We start from the raw sequence: 16,152 nt of genomic DNA on the forward strand, positions 1-16,152 counted from the left end.
TCAGAGGAGATGTGAGAAAAAGCATCGGGCACAGAGCTGTGGATGCTCATAGTCATTCTGGGGCCACAGCCGCTGTGAGGCACTTGGTCAGACAGCACTTTAACAGCCAGCCAAGAGAATAAATGCTCTGGCAAGCGCGTGCGCACAGATGGGAACTGCCAGGGAGCTGAGGAGGGACCTGGTTTAGAAAGATGGGGGCCGAAGACCAGCTTCACACACCCGGTGCCTGGGCATAGTGAGTGGCGGGTAGAGATGGGATCGTAATATGTGAGAGTTGGAAGGACCTCAGAGGTCACACAGGCCACCAGCCCCCTCACACTGCCACCGGCTGACACAGATGCGGCCCAGAGAAGGGCGTGGCTTGCTTATATCTCTTGGCAAGTTCTAGCACAGGCTAGTTTCTGGATTCCCCCTTCCGATTGTATGGAGGACCAGAGAGAGTAGGAAGGACCCCAGGGTGTGCTGCAGGTGGAGAAGGGCCCAAGGAAGGAGGCCTGCCCAGCCAGCAGTCAGACCCAGGCCAAAATGTGCAGAAGGCTGCTTGAGCCAGATGCATCAAGGGCAGAGAAGGGAGAGCTCAGGCTTGCTGTGGGATGGGACCACCTGCAAAGAAGCCCTAGGGCCTGCAGCCTGGCCAGGGAGGCAGCAAGATCTGCTCAAGGAGGCTCTTTGTCATTTTAAATTTAAGTAAAGGCAATGGCACCCCACTCCAGTACTCTTGCCTGGAAAATCCCATGGATGAAGGAGCCTGGTGGGCTGCAGTCCATGGGGTCGCTAAGAGTCTGCCACGACTGAGAGACTTCACTTTCACTTTTCACATTCATGCATTGGAGAAGGAAATGACAACCCACTCCAGTGTTCTTGCCTGGAGAATCCCAGGGATGGGGGAGCCTGGTGGGCTGCCGTCCCTGGGGTCGCACAGAGTTGGACACGACTGAAGCAACTTAGCAGCAGCAGCAGCAAACTTACGTAAGGGCTTCCTGGAGGCTCAGTGGTAAAATCTGCTTGCCAATGTAGGAAGCACTGTTTCGATCCCTGGGTCGGGAAGATCCCCTGGAATAGGACATGGCAATCCACTCCAGGATTCTTGCCTGGGAAATCCCATCATGGACAGAGGAGCCTGGCGGGCTACAGTCCATAGGGTCACACAGAGTCAGACATGACTGAAGTGACTAAACAACAACAAAATTTAAGTAAAAAGTCTAAATGCTAATACACTGTAGCACTGCAGAAGGGAATAGAGTTGATGTCTTCCCGCGGCCCCTCTTGTCCTCTCTGGAGTGGCTGGGGTGACCTGCTGCTTGTAATTCTCCCAGGATGCTTTTCTAGAGACTGGAGCATCTGTGACGTGTGTGTGCACCCAGCGCCTGCTTCTCTCCTCCCTCTGCTCCTCCGTTGTTTCTGCCTCCTGATCTCTGTCTGACCTCCATGCAAGCCTCTCTGGCTTTCGTATAGCTGTGTGGTGTTCCATTTTCTGGATAAACCAGAGGTGACTTGGGCTGTTTTGAAGTTTGTGTCACTACAAAGGACCAGCCTGACCGTCCCTGTTGGTGGGGCTTTCGTTGCTGTATGTACGTGCCTTCGTAGCCATTCTACAGCTGAGCCACGCTGGCTGGAGCGCTCCACGGGGCCCGACACCCCTGCACTGCCAGGGCCCTGAGAGCACAACACGGAGCAGCAGGAAGGGCTTGGGGGAGCAGCAGAAAGATGCCCCAGGGCAGTGGGACTCGGGAATAATCCCGAGCTGATAAAAGGATATGTTTTGAAGAACAGCATAGGGAACAGATCACAAGTGTAGCCAGAGGATTGAGCGATGCTCCCGCCGTTCCCCCATGAAAAGCTTTTAGTCCCTTCCCTGGGGGAGTTCGTGGGAAAGGGGCCTGACTCTCTAAGAGTGGTTCGTGGAAGTGAACAGCTTCTGCAGGGAAGATCCCCTCACCTGGGTTATAGATTGGGCAGATCTGATGTGGATCTGTTTTGTGTTTCTGTAAGAGATGAATCTGGAGGTCTAGGCTTGGCTGAGACCGAGCCTTGGGACCAGGCCCCTCAGTGAAAGAGATGGTGATATTAGTGGAAGAGTAGCATGGAAGAAGGGGGAGAAAATAGTCCCGTTGCCTTCTAGACTTTCCAGCAGAGGAGTTGTTTCTCTTTGAGGGGTCTTCCCACAAGGGAAGCCTGACCAACCATGGAGAGAATAAGGCCAAAGCTGGATCCTATGAGGAATGGTTGAATGCACTGAGGTTCTTTAATGTGAAGTTCAGAGAGGTGGGGAGGGATTAGGAAGACAGCTGTGAGATATTTGATGGGTTTGTTTTCTGTGGTGCTGATAGGGAGAACTAGGACTGATCCCGTGGAGAGCAATTCCAGGGAGATAGATGCCAGCTCAGTGAAACTTCCAAACACTCAGAACTGTCTTGGGAGGTGGTGAGCTCCCTGGCCCTGGAAGCATGCAAACCAAAAGTAGAGAGTCACCTGGGCAAGAAGCTGTAAGAGGGATCTGTCACTACATGCAGAGTATGCAGAGTGGACCATTGCCCTTCCTGTATATGTCCAAACAATAAAGGACCCCACTCACTCTTCCTTGCTCCTGGCATGTCAGCAAAATGGGACCATATAGGGGCTGGTCATCCCAGGGAAAGGAGAGGTAGGCGACTTTCAGGTGAGGACTGTAAGAGGAGCCGTCACCCTGAAGGTTGAGGGTGCACCCCTGTGTTCCAGGTTCTTCTCGTGGAGGTTTGTGAGCACCCTGCAAGTGACGGACATCCTGAATGACAGCTACTCCTGGCCTCTGCTCGTGTACATGGGCGCCAGCTGCTTGTTCCCCTTGGCATCCAGCTGTGCACACACCTTCAGCTCCATGTCCAGGAACGCCCGCCATATCTGCTACTTCCTGGACTACGGCGCCGTCAACCTCTTCAGCCTGGGTACGTGAGGCCCTGCTCTTGCCTTCTGTCCCCCACGACCGAGCCACCTGCCCCTTCCTCTGGGACCTGGGGTCACCGCCAGGCTCTGGTGTGCTTGCAGAAGGGTCGCCCCTGCCCAGGTGCCTGATGAGGGTTTTAAAAGAAACTTGTCCAGAGGTGTGCTGGCGAATACTGAACAACCAGCTCCCTGGGGACAGAAGTCCCAGTCTGTGGTGATGGCAGATAGCTATGGTATATGTACTCCCACCATAGCTGGCTTCCAGCCACCCACCCTGACAGCAGGGCCCTGGGCTGTGGAGTATCGTTATACCCATGCTATAGATGAGGACAGTAGAGGTGAGTTACCCAGATCACGCAGCTTGTAATGGGAGAGCCAGGGCCTGGGAGCCTCAGGGCCCCTGCCTGTGGCTTCCTCAAGTCCCCAGGCCTGGATCCACCTCCTTGGAGCTCCCTCAGTGATTCCCTCATTTCCACTCCGCACTGGGAACAGCTCCCTAGGGACAGTTCGTGCATCTTCCTCATCTGGTTTTCCAGTCCGTAGCTGAGAGTCTGACTTGGAGGTGTTCAGTAAACCTGAGAGGAAGGTCTAGTCAGCTGAGAGAGGCTGGGGGCCCACCTGGGACTCCTCGTCTGCAGCCACCTCTCCTCCTCCGTGACCCCGCTGGAAACCCCCAATCCCTAGAGGGTGGCGTTTGCTCAGCTTCCTCCCTGGTGTCCAGCTGCTCCCCTCCTGCTCAGCCCTCCCGTGCACGTGTGCTTTTACTAGGCTCCGGCCATTTTAATCCCCTGCTTAAAATCCTTTGGTGGCCCCCGTTGCCTGAAAGGAGATGTTCACTTTCGTTGGTCTGGCATCTTATGCTGTGTCCTGCTCCTGTTCCCTGGAGAGCCCCCTCTGCCCTCAAGCACCTGTCGGAACCTCCAAAGGGCCAGCGCCTTTGCCACGCACCCACCCATCCTCAGCTCCCACCTCACCCTGGAGCCTGGAGGCTCTCATCAGTTCTGCTTCCCACTGCAGTTCTGGCAGGCGCTGGGGCTCCCCTGCTCTTGTGTCACCCAAGGGCCCGGTCAGGACACAGACCACGTGCCTCCTGGGCCACGTGGGAGCCTTCCCACGGTATCAAGCTGAGAGAAGGGTCTGGCTGTTCTCCTGGGGCAATTCCCAGCTGGAATCGCACAGGCAACCTGCAGAGGTGGGAGCGCTGTCCCAGGACGTGGCGATCCTTGGCCCTATCTGCCTGTGGGACCCTGGGCACATCCCTCAGCTTCCCTAGATTTCAATGGTCAAACAGGAGCAAAGGCAGGGGCTGAGCTTGTGTGGTTTGAGGCCTGCTTCAGCTTTGAACTCGGATTCCAAGTTCTTTTTATCTTTGGATAACAGGTGACCTTAGCCCTGACCTTAGGCCCTAAGCTGACAGATCTGTGGCTGCCTCTCCCAGAGGGATCTCGGCCTGGAGAGGCCCTCTGGTCCTGGCCCCTGGACACACCTGTCCCCTTTGAAAAGGACAATGCTGGTCCCTGTTCTTTCAGGTAAAAGCTGCAGCAGCCAGGTGTCCAAAAGGTCCTTCAGTAACCCTTCTCTCACAAACTCCAAAACCTAAAACCACACAAAATGCCGAGGCTAGCCTCAAGTGCTCAGCCTCTTTGCCGACCTGTCCCTCAGCCCCTTGATGTGGAAGCCCTCCGCTCAGCAAGGGCTCTCCCTCCCCGCACTTTCTCCCCCACACCGTTGATTATTCCGCAAGGAATACCCGTATCATCATCTCAGGGCAAAGCTGAGCACACGGGGGTGTCATCATGGACCACAGCATGTGGTTAAAAGCAGGGACTGGTGCTACACGGCCTGTGTTTGAAGCTTGGCTTTGCTGCTTTCCAGCTGTGTGCCCCTGGGTGGGTTACCAAACCTCTCTGTGCTTCTGTTTCCTCATCTGTAAAATGAGGTTCAGTGCAGGACTGATGTCCGAGGGTGGCTGTAAACATTATGTGAGTTAATACCTGTCAAGCCCTTGGAGCAGCACTGGGCTCCCAGAACAATTCTCAGGGTGGGATCTGGGTGGGCAGAGAAGAGAGATGGGGACATACAGTCTGGGAGGGATGATGGCATAGCGAGGGTGGGGTGCAGGACTGCTCATGGTCTGTGTGGTGATGGGGCTCAGCCAGATGCAGGGCGGGGTGGTCTTCCCAGGGAGTCCAGACAGTGCTGAGTCCTGGCTTCTTGCCCAAGGCTGGTTTTGCTCCTCCAGGCTGTGCCATCGCCTACTCTGCCTATGTTTTCCCGGACACGCTGGTGAGCACCACCTTCCATGACTACTACCTGACCCTGGCTGTGCTGAACACCATCATTAGCATCTGGCTCTCCTGCTACTCCAGGTACCCGGCTGCTCTGCCACGGATGGGATGGGGCGAGGGGACGGGTGGTGGTGGAGCACGTGGCTCCCTGGACTGCTGGAGGGGACAGGGGGAGAGGTGCTTGGAAGCCTGGGGCTCAGTTCCGGATGGACTTCCAGTGGCCGGGCGGGACCAGCTTCACAGGCACACAGCCTGTGCAGGTGCTCAGGGCCCCATGATCAAGAGGGCTTCAAACTTGTCTAATGCCCTGCTGTTGTTGTTTTGAAATACTTAATGATTTTTGAACAAGGGGGTCCCATACTCTGCCCTGCAAACTGTTGCTGAACGAGTCACTTACCCTCCTTGAACTTCAGTTTGCTTATCTATAAAATGGGGTCAAGGGAGTTCCTTGGCAGTTCAGTGGCTAAAACATGGCCCTTTCACTTCTGTGGACTGGGCTCAATTCCTGGTTGCAGAACTAAGATTCTACAAGCCATGTGGCTTTGGCCAAAAAGAAAAATAAAAATGGGGTCAACACAGCTATCCTGTGAAATGGGTGTAATATATCCAGAACACTTGGCACAAGCCTGGCCCGGAGGAGGCACTCCATAAACTGGTGGTCTGCTAATAGGAGCTGAGAAGGGCCTGCCTCTGGACACAGACACACCTCAGAGATACTGCAAAGATATCAACTTCGCAGTAGGCAAGTCACTGAACTTTCTGGTTTCCCAGTGCATGTAAAAGTGGAATTTACACTATAGTCTATTCAGTGTGCAAGAGCATTATGTCTAAGGAAACAGTGTACACATCTTAATTTAAAAATACGCTACTGCTAAAAAAAATGCTATCATCTGTCAACACAGAGTTACCACAAACCTTCAATTTGCAAAAAGCCACAATAAAGCAAAGTACAACAAGATATGCGTGTGTGTGATGCACGACAGATGACATTCAAATGTCTGACACATCCCCAGGGGAAGCATGATGGCCATGAATCATGCCCAGCTCACTGGCTCTAATTCTATTTTTTTTTTTTTTCCTTTCACTCAAGGAAGCTCACTGGGGTGTGAGTACAACGGGCATTTTTTAGGATAACTACTCTAGATTATTCAGCTCTTGGTAAAAAAACAAACTACCCAAAATGACTTCGGAAACCTCTCGAATGACGGCGTTGGGGTAACATTTCTGTGTAGACAGTGCCAGGCGCTGGGGGCCTTCCATGGTGGGTTAGCAAGAGCGCCAAGGAAGGCTGGCGGTCCTGGCCACCCATGCCCCCAGCCTGTGCCTCTCCTGAGCCCTGGCCTTGCAGCATTCTTACTCCTGGCAGCCGTAGCTCTTCCCTCCCCAGGAGAAAACCACAGGGGTCGGGGTGGCGAGGTACGCTTCTGCAACTCCCCCACAGTGATTTTGGCTCCAGCTTTCTTTGGGGGACACTGGGTTTTGTGGGACCCAGAGGTAGGCAGATTTTCCAAACTTGACAAGCTGCTTTTCTTTAAAAGTCAGAGAGTGGAGCCTTAAACAGCATCGGGAATGCTTGCCCCAACTTGCCTTGCCCTCACCTGTCCTGAGGCAGGTGGGCAGCGTGGAGCTGCTTTCCATGGGGTGAGTCTCGTTTGCAGGCTCAGTCTCAAGACTGGGTTTTGTGTTGCTTCATCTGGTGGGAAGGCCTGGGGTGTGAGGGGGGGTAAACCCTCTCTGGGGGAATGTGGAGATGAGTGCGGTTCAGCCCTTGTCCTCATAGAGTGCCCCGTGGAGTATGAGCAGCAGACTGCAGACCTCCAAAATGTCTAGACTGAGTCAACATTTCCTTTAAGGGCCAGAGGAAAGGGTTTTTTTTTTTTTTTTTAAAAAAAAAAAGCATGTAGCATTACATGCTACATAACATAACATATAACATAGCATATAACATCGCAAATAATGATAATACGAAACGACACCTGCTTGGATAGCCAGGGTTCTGTGAAGCAGCCTTAGAATCAAGCATTGAGGAAGGTTGAACACTTTAGCTGGAGAAGAGGGAAGGGCGTTTTGGACAGAGCCGAGAGCCTGAACAGGGGTGAGGGCCTTGCGAGGATGGACGGCACTGGGAGACAGCAAGGAGCTTCAGAGTCGCCAGAGCCTGTGCAGCTGGCAGGGGAGGGGGACAGAGGCTGGAAGAGCCATCCAGAGGTGGGGGATCGGAGGCTCCTCGTGTGTCCTTCAGAGGACTGGCCTTGTGCTCAGGAAGGACAGTAAACTTCACAGGAAGACAGTTCTGTGGGCTCAGCCACTGTGTCCTGTGGGGCTCAATGGGGGCTCGGGGAACAGGAAGGGAAAAAGAAGCAAATGCCACATGCTTGGAGCCAAGGATAGAGTGGGACGTCCCCCTGTGGGCCCGTCCAGCTTCCTTCGCGTCTTGTCTTCTCTCCTTCCCACGTGCTGGTGGATCCCTGCTCTTACAAGACCCGTCCCCTCTGTTTTCATTCTCTGTCTTTGTCTTCGGTGTCTGAGGAGGAGGGCTCATGCGTGTGTGGGGAGAGACTTGGTCCTGATTAACTGCAGGGGAAGCAGTGGAGGCAGGCGAGGCCTGTCTGGAGGCCCAGCTTCACAGGCTTGCTGTGTGGCCTTGGGCCAGTCTTGGCCCTTAAGCAGGGGCCCCTGAGACGAAGTTCCCTGGGTTCCTTCTGTTTAGGCATCTATGATACCAGCTTCAGTGCCTTTTCCAAGGTTCCTCTCCGTGCCTTCTCCCCTGCATCCCCCAGGCCCACCCCTGCCTCTCCCACCTGCTGTATCAGTCTGTGGAATGGCTAGGAGGCCAAGAACCACCTCTTTTCCTGAGCGCAAAAGAGACCATGGAGCTCATGAGTTGTGCTTTGGTTATCCACATGCTTCCCAGAGTAGTGTGGTCCGAATGGCCTTCATTCCCACATAATACATGTCCTTTAGGTAAATTCCACATGAGAGCTGGGAGCTTCCCATGTGGCTCAGTGATAAAGAATCCACCTGCAATGCAGGAGATGCGGGTTTGATCCCTGGGTCAGGAAGATCCCCTGGAGAAGGAATGGCAACCCACTGCAGTATTTTTGTCTGGAGAATCCCATGGACAGAGGGGCCTGGCGGGCTACAGTCCATGGGGGTGCATAGAGTCGGACACGACTTAGTGACTAAGCAACAACAATCGTGGAATTTACTTCAAAGGAACACATTCTGGAAAACCGCCTTCTTGTTCCATAGTGTTTATGGGGGAAATGGCAGAACATATGACCTCTCTGTGGCTCTTGGAGCCAGATGGGTGTGACAGAGAGCCTGCCTGCGCATACCTACTGACCACCTGCAAGCCCAGGAAGCATCGCCACTCGCTCAGGAATGGTAGTTCCACGTGTTTGCTGCGCATCACGAGTCCCTGTGGGTACTTTTCCAGTCATCCATCCAGGGCATCCAGCAGTTGGTTTTTCAGACACATGCTCGCTCTGTGGAATGCCGTGTGGTCAGTGCTGTGAGGGAGAGATGGGTTTTCATCCCTGGTGGGATGTGAGCTGTGCTGTGAGCACCGTGCCTTGGCAGTGGTGCTGCGGCAGCTCAGAGCGGCCTGGGGCAGGCCTTGAAGAGGGTTTGGAGGTCAGAGGTGGAGATGGGAGGCTTAGCAGACAGTGGTTCCCAGACACATCCAGAGGTCAGAGGGCTCAGCCAGATGATAGACTGCTGCTGGGGCCAATGGTCAGCACGTGGAAATGTCCACATTCCTGTTATGTCATCCATACAACAACAAAACAGCCATAATACCACCCCCCTGGCCCCTCTGCGCGCACACACACGCACCTCGGCAATAGAATGATGTTTCCAAAGGCCCACTTGTTTCGAGCATAGTTCTGGAATTCACTTGCACATCTGCCCAGCTTTGTTGCAACAGGATTTATCGGGTTTTAGAATAGACTGGTATTGTATCAGCGCTTTCTTGGTGGAGGCTTCTCCCGAAATCCAATGTTTCCTGCCCACCTGGTTCTAGGCAGAGGAGGCCTGACTCCCTGACTCCCAGCCTTGGGGGACAGGCATTGCCTTACCAGGCAAGGCTTTGGAGACTCGGGCGTGGTGTGCTTTGGAGAATGCCATGGCTCCTTCCCCTCCTTCTGGCTGTGGCGACACCCTGTGGCCTGATCTGGAATTGCACTTTGGTGGTGGGAGGCCCACCGTCTTTGTAGCTGCTGGCCCTTCTGCCTCTTGTTCTCTGTTGCTCTCTTCTGTTCTGCTTTTTCTCCTTTTTCCCTCTGTAGACTCGGCTTGGCAGCTGGAGAGGCTGGTTCGTTTGCCCTTGGGGAAGTACTTTATCAGGCCGGGCGCCATGTCTCAAGTCTCAGGAAATCCGTGTTTTGGGGGATGGCCCTCGCCAACCAGAGCCAGCTTTCTTCCTGTGTAAGTGGCCACAGAGAGAGCGTGCTTTAAGAGCAAGTCTCTTCGCACCCAGAGGTGATAGGCGGTGGCAGAGCATGGGGAGGGAGGGAGCAGGCTTGCATGGTCGGGCAGGGTCGGCCAGCGTAGACTGAGAAGGTCCTACGAAAGATGGGCTCTGACTTGGAGCAGTGGAAGTGTGTTCTGTTCGCCTCCTGGGGCAGAGGGGTGTCTGTAAGAGCAGAGTCTGGGGAGTGGTCTGAGACCTGCCCAAGGGGAGAGGGTGGGAAGCCAACCAAACATCCTGGCTGTAAATCCTAGCTTTGCCTCTCTTTAGCTCAGCTGATTTTAGGCAAATCACCCAGAACCCGTCTGTTCCCTCCTGTTCTATTTTCTGTACCACGTGGCTACAAGATGGGGAGAGGGAAAGGATGGGTCCTACAACACTTTTTTTTAAAAAATGCTGCTATTTCGTGAGTGTTACTCTGTGCTCTGCACAGCTGTAAGCTCCTAGTGAGCATCATTTGATTAAACCCTTGCAACAAGCCCATAAGGGATTCTGTAGTCATCCCTGTGGTACACACGAGGATTCTGGGGCACAGGAGGGTTACATCACGCCCTGGATGAGATGGTCACAAAAGTCAGGGACTGGACCAGGCTCAGAGTGTCCAAGACAAACACTGTTGTCAGATTGTGACCCTGTGCCTATCCCAGGGTTTGTGGTTTCCTCCAAGGCTGGGGTTCTGTTCTGGGGGATGATGAGTTGAGGTCCCTTATATCTCCTCCTCCTCTTTGAGCTCCTCTTCCTTCTCTGCCCAGTGTCCACAGGGTCAGAAAAGAAGAAGGGACATGCCCATGGGCTTGAGTGAAGTTGAAGCTCATCTCTGGGGTTTATGGGGCTTCTCAGGGTCCATGGTGAACAGGGGTCCCCAGGCTGGGCTGCCAAGCAGATGCCCACATCCTCGGGCACACTTCTGAGCTGGATGCTGGAGATGGACAGCCGAGCAGACCCAGCTCCACCCTTAAGGAGGGTTCCCTGACCACCCTGGAGGCAGATGAGGGTGTCTCTGCCATATTCTATGCCAGAGGATGTGGACACAGTGGGGCTCACAGTTAGGTGACTGCACTGGCTCATAGAGGATGTGAAGATCCTGCTGGAAGAGATGGACCTGGGCTAGGGGAACAGCAGACCCTGTTTGGTGGAGAAGGGGCAGGCGAGTGGGCTGGGACAGGGCACCTGGGGAACAGAAGTGAGGAGCAGACCCCACCAGAGAGCGTGATGAGGGGCAGAACTGTCAGGAAGGGCTGGAGGGCCCCAGTGCCCCCATCATCGTACAGGCTGCCCCATAACAGCCACCCTACAAGCCTCAACACCCTAGCTCTGCATATCACCTTTGCCGGGGGAGGCTCTGGCCTCACAGTCCTGTGGGTCCCCAGGGAGAAGAACCCAGCCCCCACAGTACGATGTATTGAAGCGGGTACCTGCCCTGCCACCCGGCCCAGCCTGGGAGTGTGAGCTCTCCCTTGCCCGAGCCCCAGCTCAGGGCTGCAGTTTTGTATGGAGCCTCTCCTTCAACTCAAAGAAGGAAGGCCCATGCTTGGTCAGTTTCCCCAGCCCAGGATTCCTGTGTGTGTTATTAAATATTCCAGAAATCTCTTGTCGTTAAACATCTAATAGTACCCAGGGCTTTTGCAGGGGATTCACCTGGCGACTCTGACTAGTTAAGCATCTCAACCTTCGCAGAGGTGCTGGCCCCAGGAGCCTGTGCGTTTGTGCCTGCCCATGCCCCACAGTCTGCCTCTCCTGGTGGCTACTGGTCTGACTTCTAGAAGGCCCTGTGGCAGTTAGATAACTTGTCCTTCGAAGGTTTTTTGCTCCGTGCCTCCTCCCTGATTTTGGATACCATTGCTTCTTATGGTGCCGGGAGATGGCGCCTCCAAACTCTTTTCACATTTGAGATGGAGCCCTTCCCAGGGAGGCTGGTGGGAGAAGTGGAGAGGGCTGGTGGGGAAGCTGCTGGCCGAGGGAGGAGTTTGTGCGCAGATGGTTTTCTGTGGGTTACTCGGCCTTGGTTATTTTTAGTGTGTGTGTTATTGACTGAAACTCCCTTTCATTCTCATTTCTCCCCCATTTCCTTTCCTGATTTAGGTTTTTTGAGATACAGAAGCCTGGGATCTGTAAGATGCTTCGTGTCCTGGCCTTTGCTTTTCCCTATACCTGGGACTCCCTTCCCGTCTTATTCAGGGTAAGGGCCCTGCTCTGACCCCCCTCTGTCTGTTGGCAGCACCAGGGAATCGGTTGTGTCCTGAGCTCTGGGGGTCAGATGCTGTCCTGGTCACAGGAGAACACATGGACGCAGAGCCCCACCTGCTCCCGCTCTGGGGGTCAGACGCTGTCCTGGTCACAGGAGAACACATGGGCACAGAGCCCCACGTGCTCCCTTATTGGCACTCACAGACCAATCAGGTGGCACGGACAGAGGCCCTGATGGGCATAGGCAGCCAGCACCTACCACGGGCACTAGGTAGGTGGCGCCAGGAGATGCATCAGTGGCCAGTGCTACCCGGAGGCTCAGGAGCAGTCTCGGAGGGCTGGGCAGGAGAGGCAGCCTGGGGTTTAGTAGAGTGAGCAGGAGAGTGGGCTCTGGAGGCAAATCTCTAATATTCACTCACTGCAAGACTTCGGGCAGGTTTTCTACCATCTCTGTGTCTCGACTTCCCTCATCTGGAAAGGCCTGGTAATAACACCTCCTTGTGTCAGGCTATGGAGAGGATTACATGAGATAATGTGTACAGTGCTAGCTGGTGGTGAGAGTCCCATAAACGCATTATTATATATTATCATCAATTAACATAGACGTAGTAGGGAAGGAAAGCGTATAACTGAAGGTCTTAAAGGATAGATGGGAATTAGATGGTGAACACAAAGGAAGAGGGTATAGGAGGGAAGATAAGAAGAGGGAAAATTCACGCACTCTCAGATGGCCGTGCGTTCAAATCCCAGTCCCACTACTCACTGGCTGTGTGACATTAGGCAGTGAACAAAACCTCTCTGAGCCTCAGTTTCCTTATCTTTAAATGAGGCTGATATCCCCTCCTTCACAGGGAGGTAGAGGAGGAGTCATCAAATGAACAGACCTGATGGGCCCAGCAGTTCCAGTCCCAGGCCCCGAGGGTGGAGGCAGCATAAAAGTCTGGTGCATGAGGCCGAGATGGCAGCGCCCAGGGCTGAAGGAGAGGGGTCAGGCTGGCTCCACCAGCTGAGACACTGAGCCTGTGCCCCGTGCTCAGTCCGTGTGGGTCTGGGGAGACCAGAAGGGGGGATGCAGCCCACTCCGTTGAATCCTCCCTGGAGGACACAGACCACACCCAGGAAACCAGCGCAGAGAGAACAAGCCAGCCCCGCAGGCCACCCCTGCAAACAGCATCGCTTCTTGTCAGGATGAGTGCTGGACGCTCCTGGCACTCAGCTGCGTCAGACTCCGGGCAGAGGGGGAGGAGGGATCTTAGCCTGTACGGTGCTGTGGCTGAGCACTCAGGCTCTGCAAATCAGCCTGACTTCTCTACTAATTAGTGGTTGGCAAGTCACCTTCCAGCCCAGTACTCTCATCTGCAAAATGGGAGAAATGGAGTCTGCCGTGTGGTCATTGTTGAGGCTCTGATGAAGTGATGCACACAGGAGGCCTGGCCTGGTGCCCTCGGAGGTGGTGGCTGCCGCTATTTTTAACGATTGTACAAAAACCGTACCAAACTCCAAACCAGGATAATGTCCGTAATTAATAGTTTTTAATGACTCAGAAGGCCTTCCAGGAATTCCTAGGCCTTAAAGCCTTAATTAAGAGCATCAGTTCAAGGGATGTGCTGGTTAAAAGTGAGTTCAAGTGTGAATGGGCCATTTTTTTTTTTTTTACTTACATTTTAGCCCCAGGGGTGGGGGTGGGGCAGAGTAGTGATATATTAGCAGGACTTTTTTTTCCCCTTTCCTTTTCTCTTCACTTCTGTTGTTTTCCTTCCCTTCCTTCCTTTCTTCGTTTTTTTTTTTTTTGGTAACTAAATAACCCAAAGGCTCTCATGAGCATGTAGGGGGTTAAAATACAGTTACGTTAGGTCTCAGTTACTCCCACTCAGAAAAGGAAGCCTGCCCACACAGGCCCTGTGAGGTCCCTTTCCAAGCACAGACACCGGGAGGGAACGGCCTTGGCGCACAGAGTCCACTCGTGTGCGTGGGGAGGTCTACAGACCTCCTCTCGAGCCCTGATGTTTCTTTCTGTCTTTAAGCTTTTCATTTTGCGCTGGAGTTTAGTTGATTTACAGTGTTGTGTTAGTTTCAGGCGTACAGTAAAGTGATTCAGGGATACATAAACAGGTATCTATTCCTTTTCAAGCTCTTTTCCCGTTTCGGTTTTTGCAGCATGTTGAGCAGAGTCCCCTGTGCTATACAGTAGGTCCCTGTAGGCTATCCACGTTAAGGCTTGGCGTTTCTTTCAATACCTGCAGGTATTCCTGCTCCCCGGGGAGAGTGCGGAGAACGAAGCCACCGTGTACCACCAGAAGCACGTGGCCATGACCCTCCTGGCCTCTTTCTTCTACTCTGCGCATCTGCCGGAGCGCCTGGCCCCTGGACGCTTCGACTACATCGGTGAGCGCGTGGTGACCCTGCTGCCCAGGGGGCGCTCCCATCCCTGACAGCAGTGCTGTAGTTGCCAAGGGGAGGCAGGGGCAGGGCGGGAAGCAAATCCCCAGGAAGTTGTCCAGGCCCAGGCCAAGGTGAGTGAAACTGTCAGGTGACAGATGTCAGGATGTGCACAGACCGTGGATGCCCAGGGAGGGTGGTGGAGGATGCAGAGAAGGTGGGTCTAGGATTCTAAAGCATTTCTGGAGGGTGTGGGGACAGGAGAGTCCCATTATTACCTCGAACGTGAAATCCCATTATTAAGTGACCATGGAAGGCAGCTGTAAAGAGGAAGAGGAAAGACAGGGTACAGAAGGCTCTGAGGGTACCAGCCGGTGAGGGGCGGGCAGTGCCAAGGAGAGGAAAGAGGGTCTCATTCAGGTGGGTGTGATGGTGCCAGGAATCATGGTAGAGCAGTGGTTCCCAGACTCAGCAGTTCCCAGTCTGGACGAGTAGTCTCAGCCTCAGCTGGGAGCATGTGGATCTCAGCCCCCACCCCCAAGACATCCTGCTGGGGTGGGCCCAGCACTCTCTCAGAAGCTGAGTGCTTCTCCAGGTGAGCCTGAACGTGCTCAAGCCAGAGAGGCCATGTGGTGAAGAGGAGGCGTCAGAGCTACAGGGGTTTATACCTGCTGGCAGAGTTCCTTCCCCTCTGTCGAGGGACGTGGGTAGCGCTGTGCAACGTGTCTCCTCCACCCTGGCTCTGGGACTGGCTGGAGGAGGGAGCCTTGGCCACTTCTGGTGAGGCTAAGGGGTCCTGGGATGGGAGCTCCTCAGATAAGCCACCATGGAGATCTAGGTCCTCATCCCCGGGTGGCGAGCAGGAACCTCGGTTCTCCCCAGGCCCATTTTGTCCATGAGTTTCCATCTTCTACCCAAGAAACGTGGCCACATTTTGCCTTGACAAGAGTTTCATCTCCTTTATTCCTTCTCCTCTGCCAGAAGGGATCACATGAGAAAAATGGTTAGAGGACAGATTTCAAAAAAGGAGGGAGATGAGAGGGCCAGGGGATTGGAACCTGCCCAAGGAGCCTGCCCAGCATGTCCACCTCCCTAGCCCCAGCCCAGCCAGAGGAAATAGAGCTGATCGTGTACAAAGTCTGGGGTCAGCAGGAAAAACATAAAGAGACACTGGGCCTTATTTTGCCAACTCTGGCTTCTTAATAACATTTTATTTACTCACCTCTATCCTGTCCCTTTAGGCCTAGAGCAGAAAGACACTCCAGTGGGGGGACATGGCAGAGATGGCAGATAATGACACCATCTTAAACAAGGGCTTTGGAAAGATCTCTGTCCTTAAATAACAGTCAGCCAGATTTTGAGCTTCCTCCCCAGTGCCCACAGAAGCTCCTCCCTCTTCCTTCCAGACGGGATTGTTGACTTTTCCTGCAGGCACATTTCACATCCGTCCAGTGCTCTTGACTCTTCGATCTGTTTGTCTCCTGCCCTAATGGAGACAGGTTTGTGCCTCAGTTGGTGGGCGCAGCTGGTCACTTCCTACTCCTTGGCCCTATGTCCTTGGAGAGTACGGTTTTCAGCTGGATAAGGAACCACTTCTGCCGCAAAACACACAGATTTGGAAATTGTACACAGCCCAGTAGTATGTCTTGAGTGAGGCAGGGGCGGCCCCTCCAGGCACAGTATCTCCCTGGGGGATGCAGGCTGGGGTGCTGGCAGCTCCTTGCCCTAAGGAAGTCATTGATCACTCATTCAACTTTCCTGCATCTTCATTCACGACTTGGCTCTGGCTCATTAGGGCAGATGGCCAGTCTGGTCCCTTCTGTGGACACATTTATTGAATACTTGCTATAGGATAAATCTTGGGGGTACAACACTGAATTCTTTTTTTTTTTTTTTAACTGAAGG

General features: G+C 53.9%; 1 protein-coding gene across 2 annotated transcripts in view; it reads left to right on the forward strand.

Annotated features, from left to right (window-relative positions):
* Window positions 1-16,152, forward strand: part of PAQR5 (progestin and adipoQ receptor family member 5) — a 98,563-nt gene that overhangs the window by 77,165 nt on the left and 5,246 nt on the right. For both annotated transcript variants that reach the window (XM_027553081.1, XM_027553080.1), the window contains exons 4-7: window positions 2,719-2,924; window positions 5,165-5,291; window positions 11,764-11,860; window positions 14,112-14,253. In XM_027553081.1, coding sequence (XP_027408882.1) covers window positions 2,719-2,924; window positions 5,165-5,291; window positions 11,764-11,860; window positions 14,112-14,253 — 572 coding nt within the window. The remainder of the gene's footprint in view (window positions 1-2,718; window positions 2,925-5,164; window positions 5,292-11,763; window positions 11,861-14,111; window positions 14,254-16,152) is intronic.

The sequence above is a fragment of the Bos indicus x Bos taurus genome, chromosome 10, assembly GCF_003369695.1.
Source record: "Bos indicus x Bos taurus breed Angus x Brahman F1 hybrid chromosome 10, Bos_hybrid_MaternalHap_v2.0, whole genome shotgun sequence".
NCBI lineage: Eukaryota > Metazoa > Chordata > Mammalia > Artiodactyla > Bovidae > Bos > Bos indicus x Bos taurus.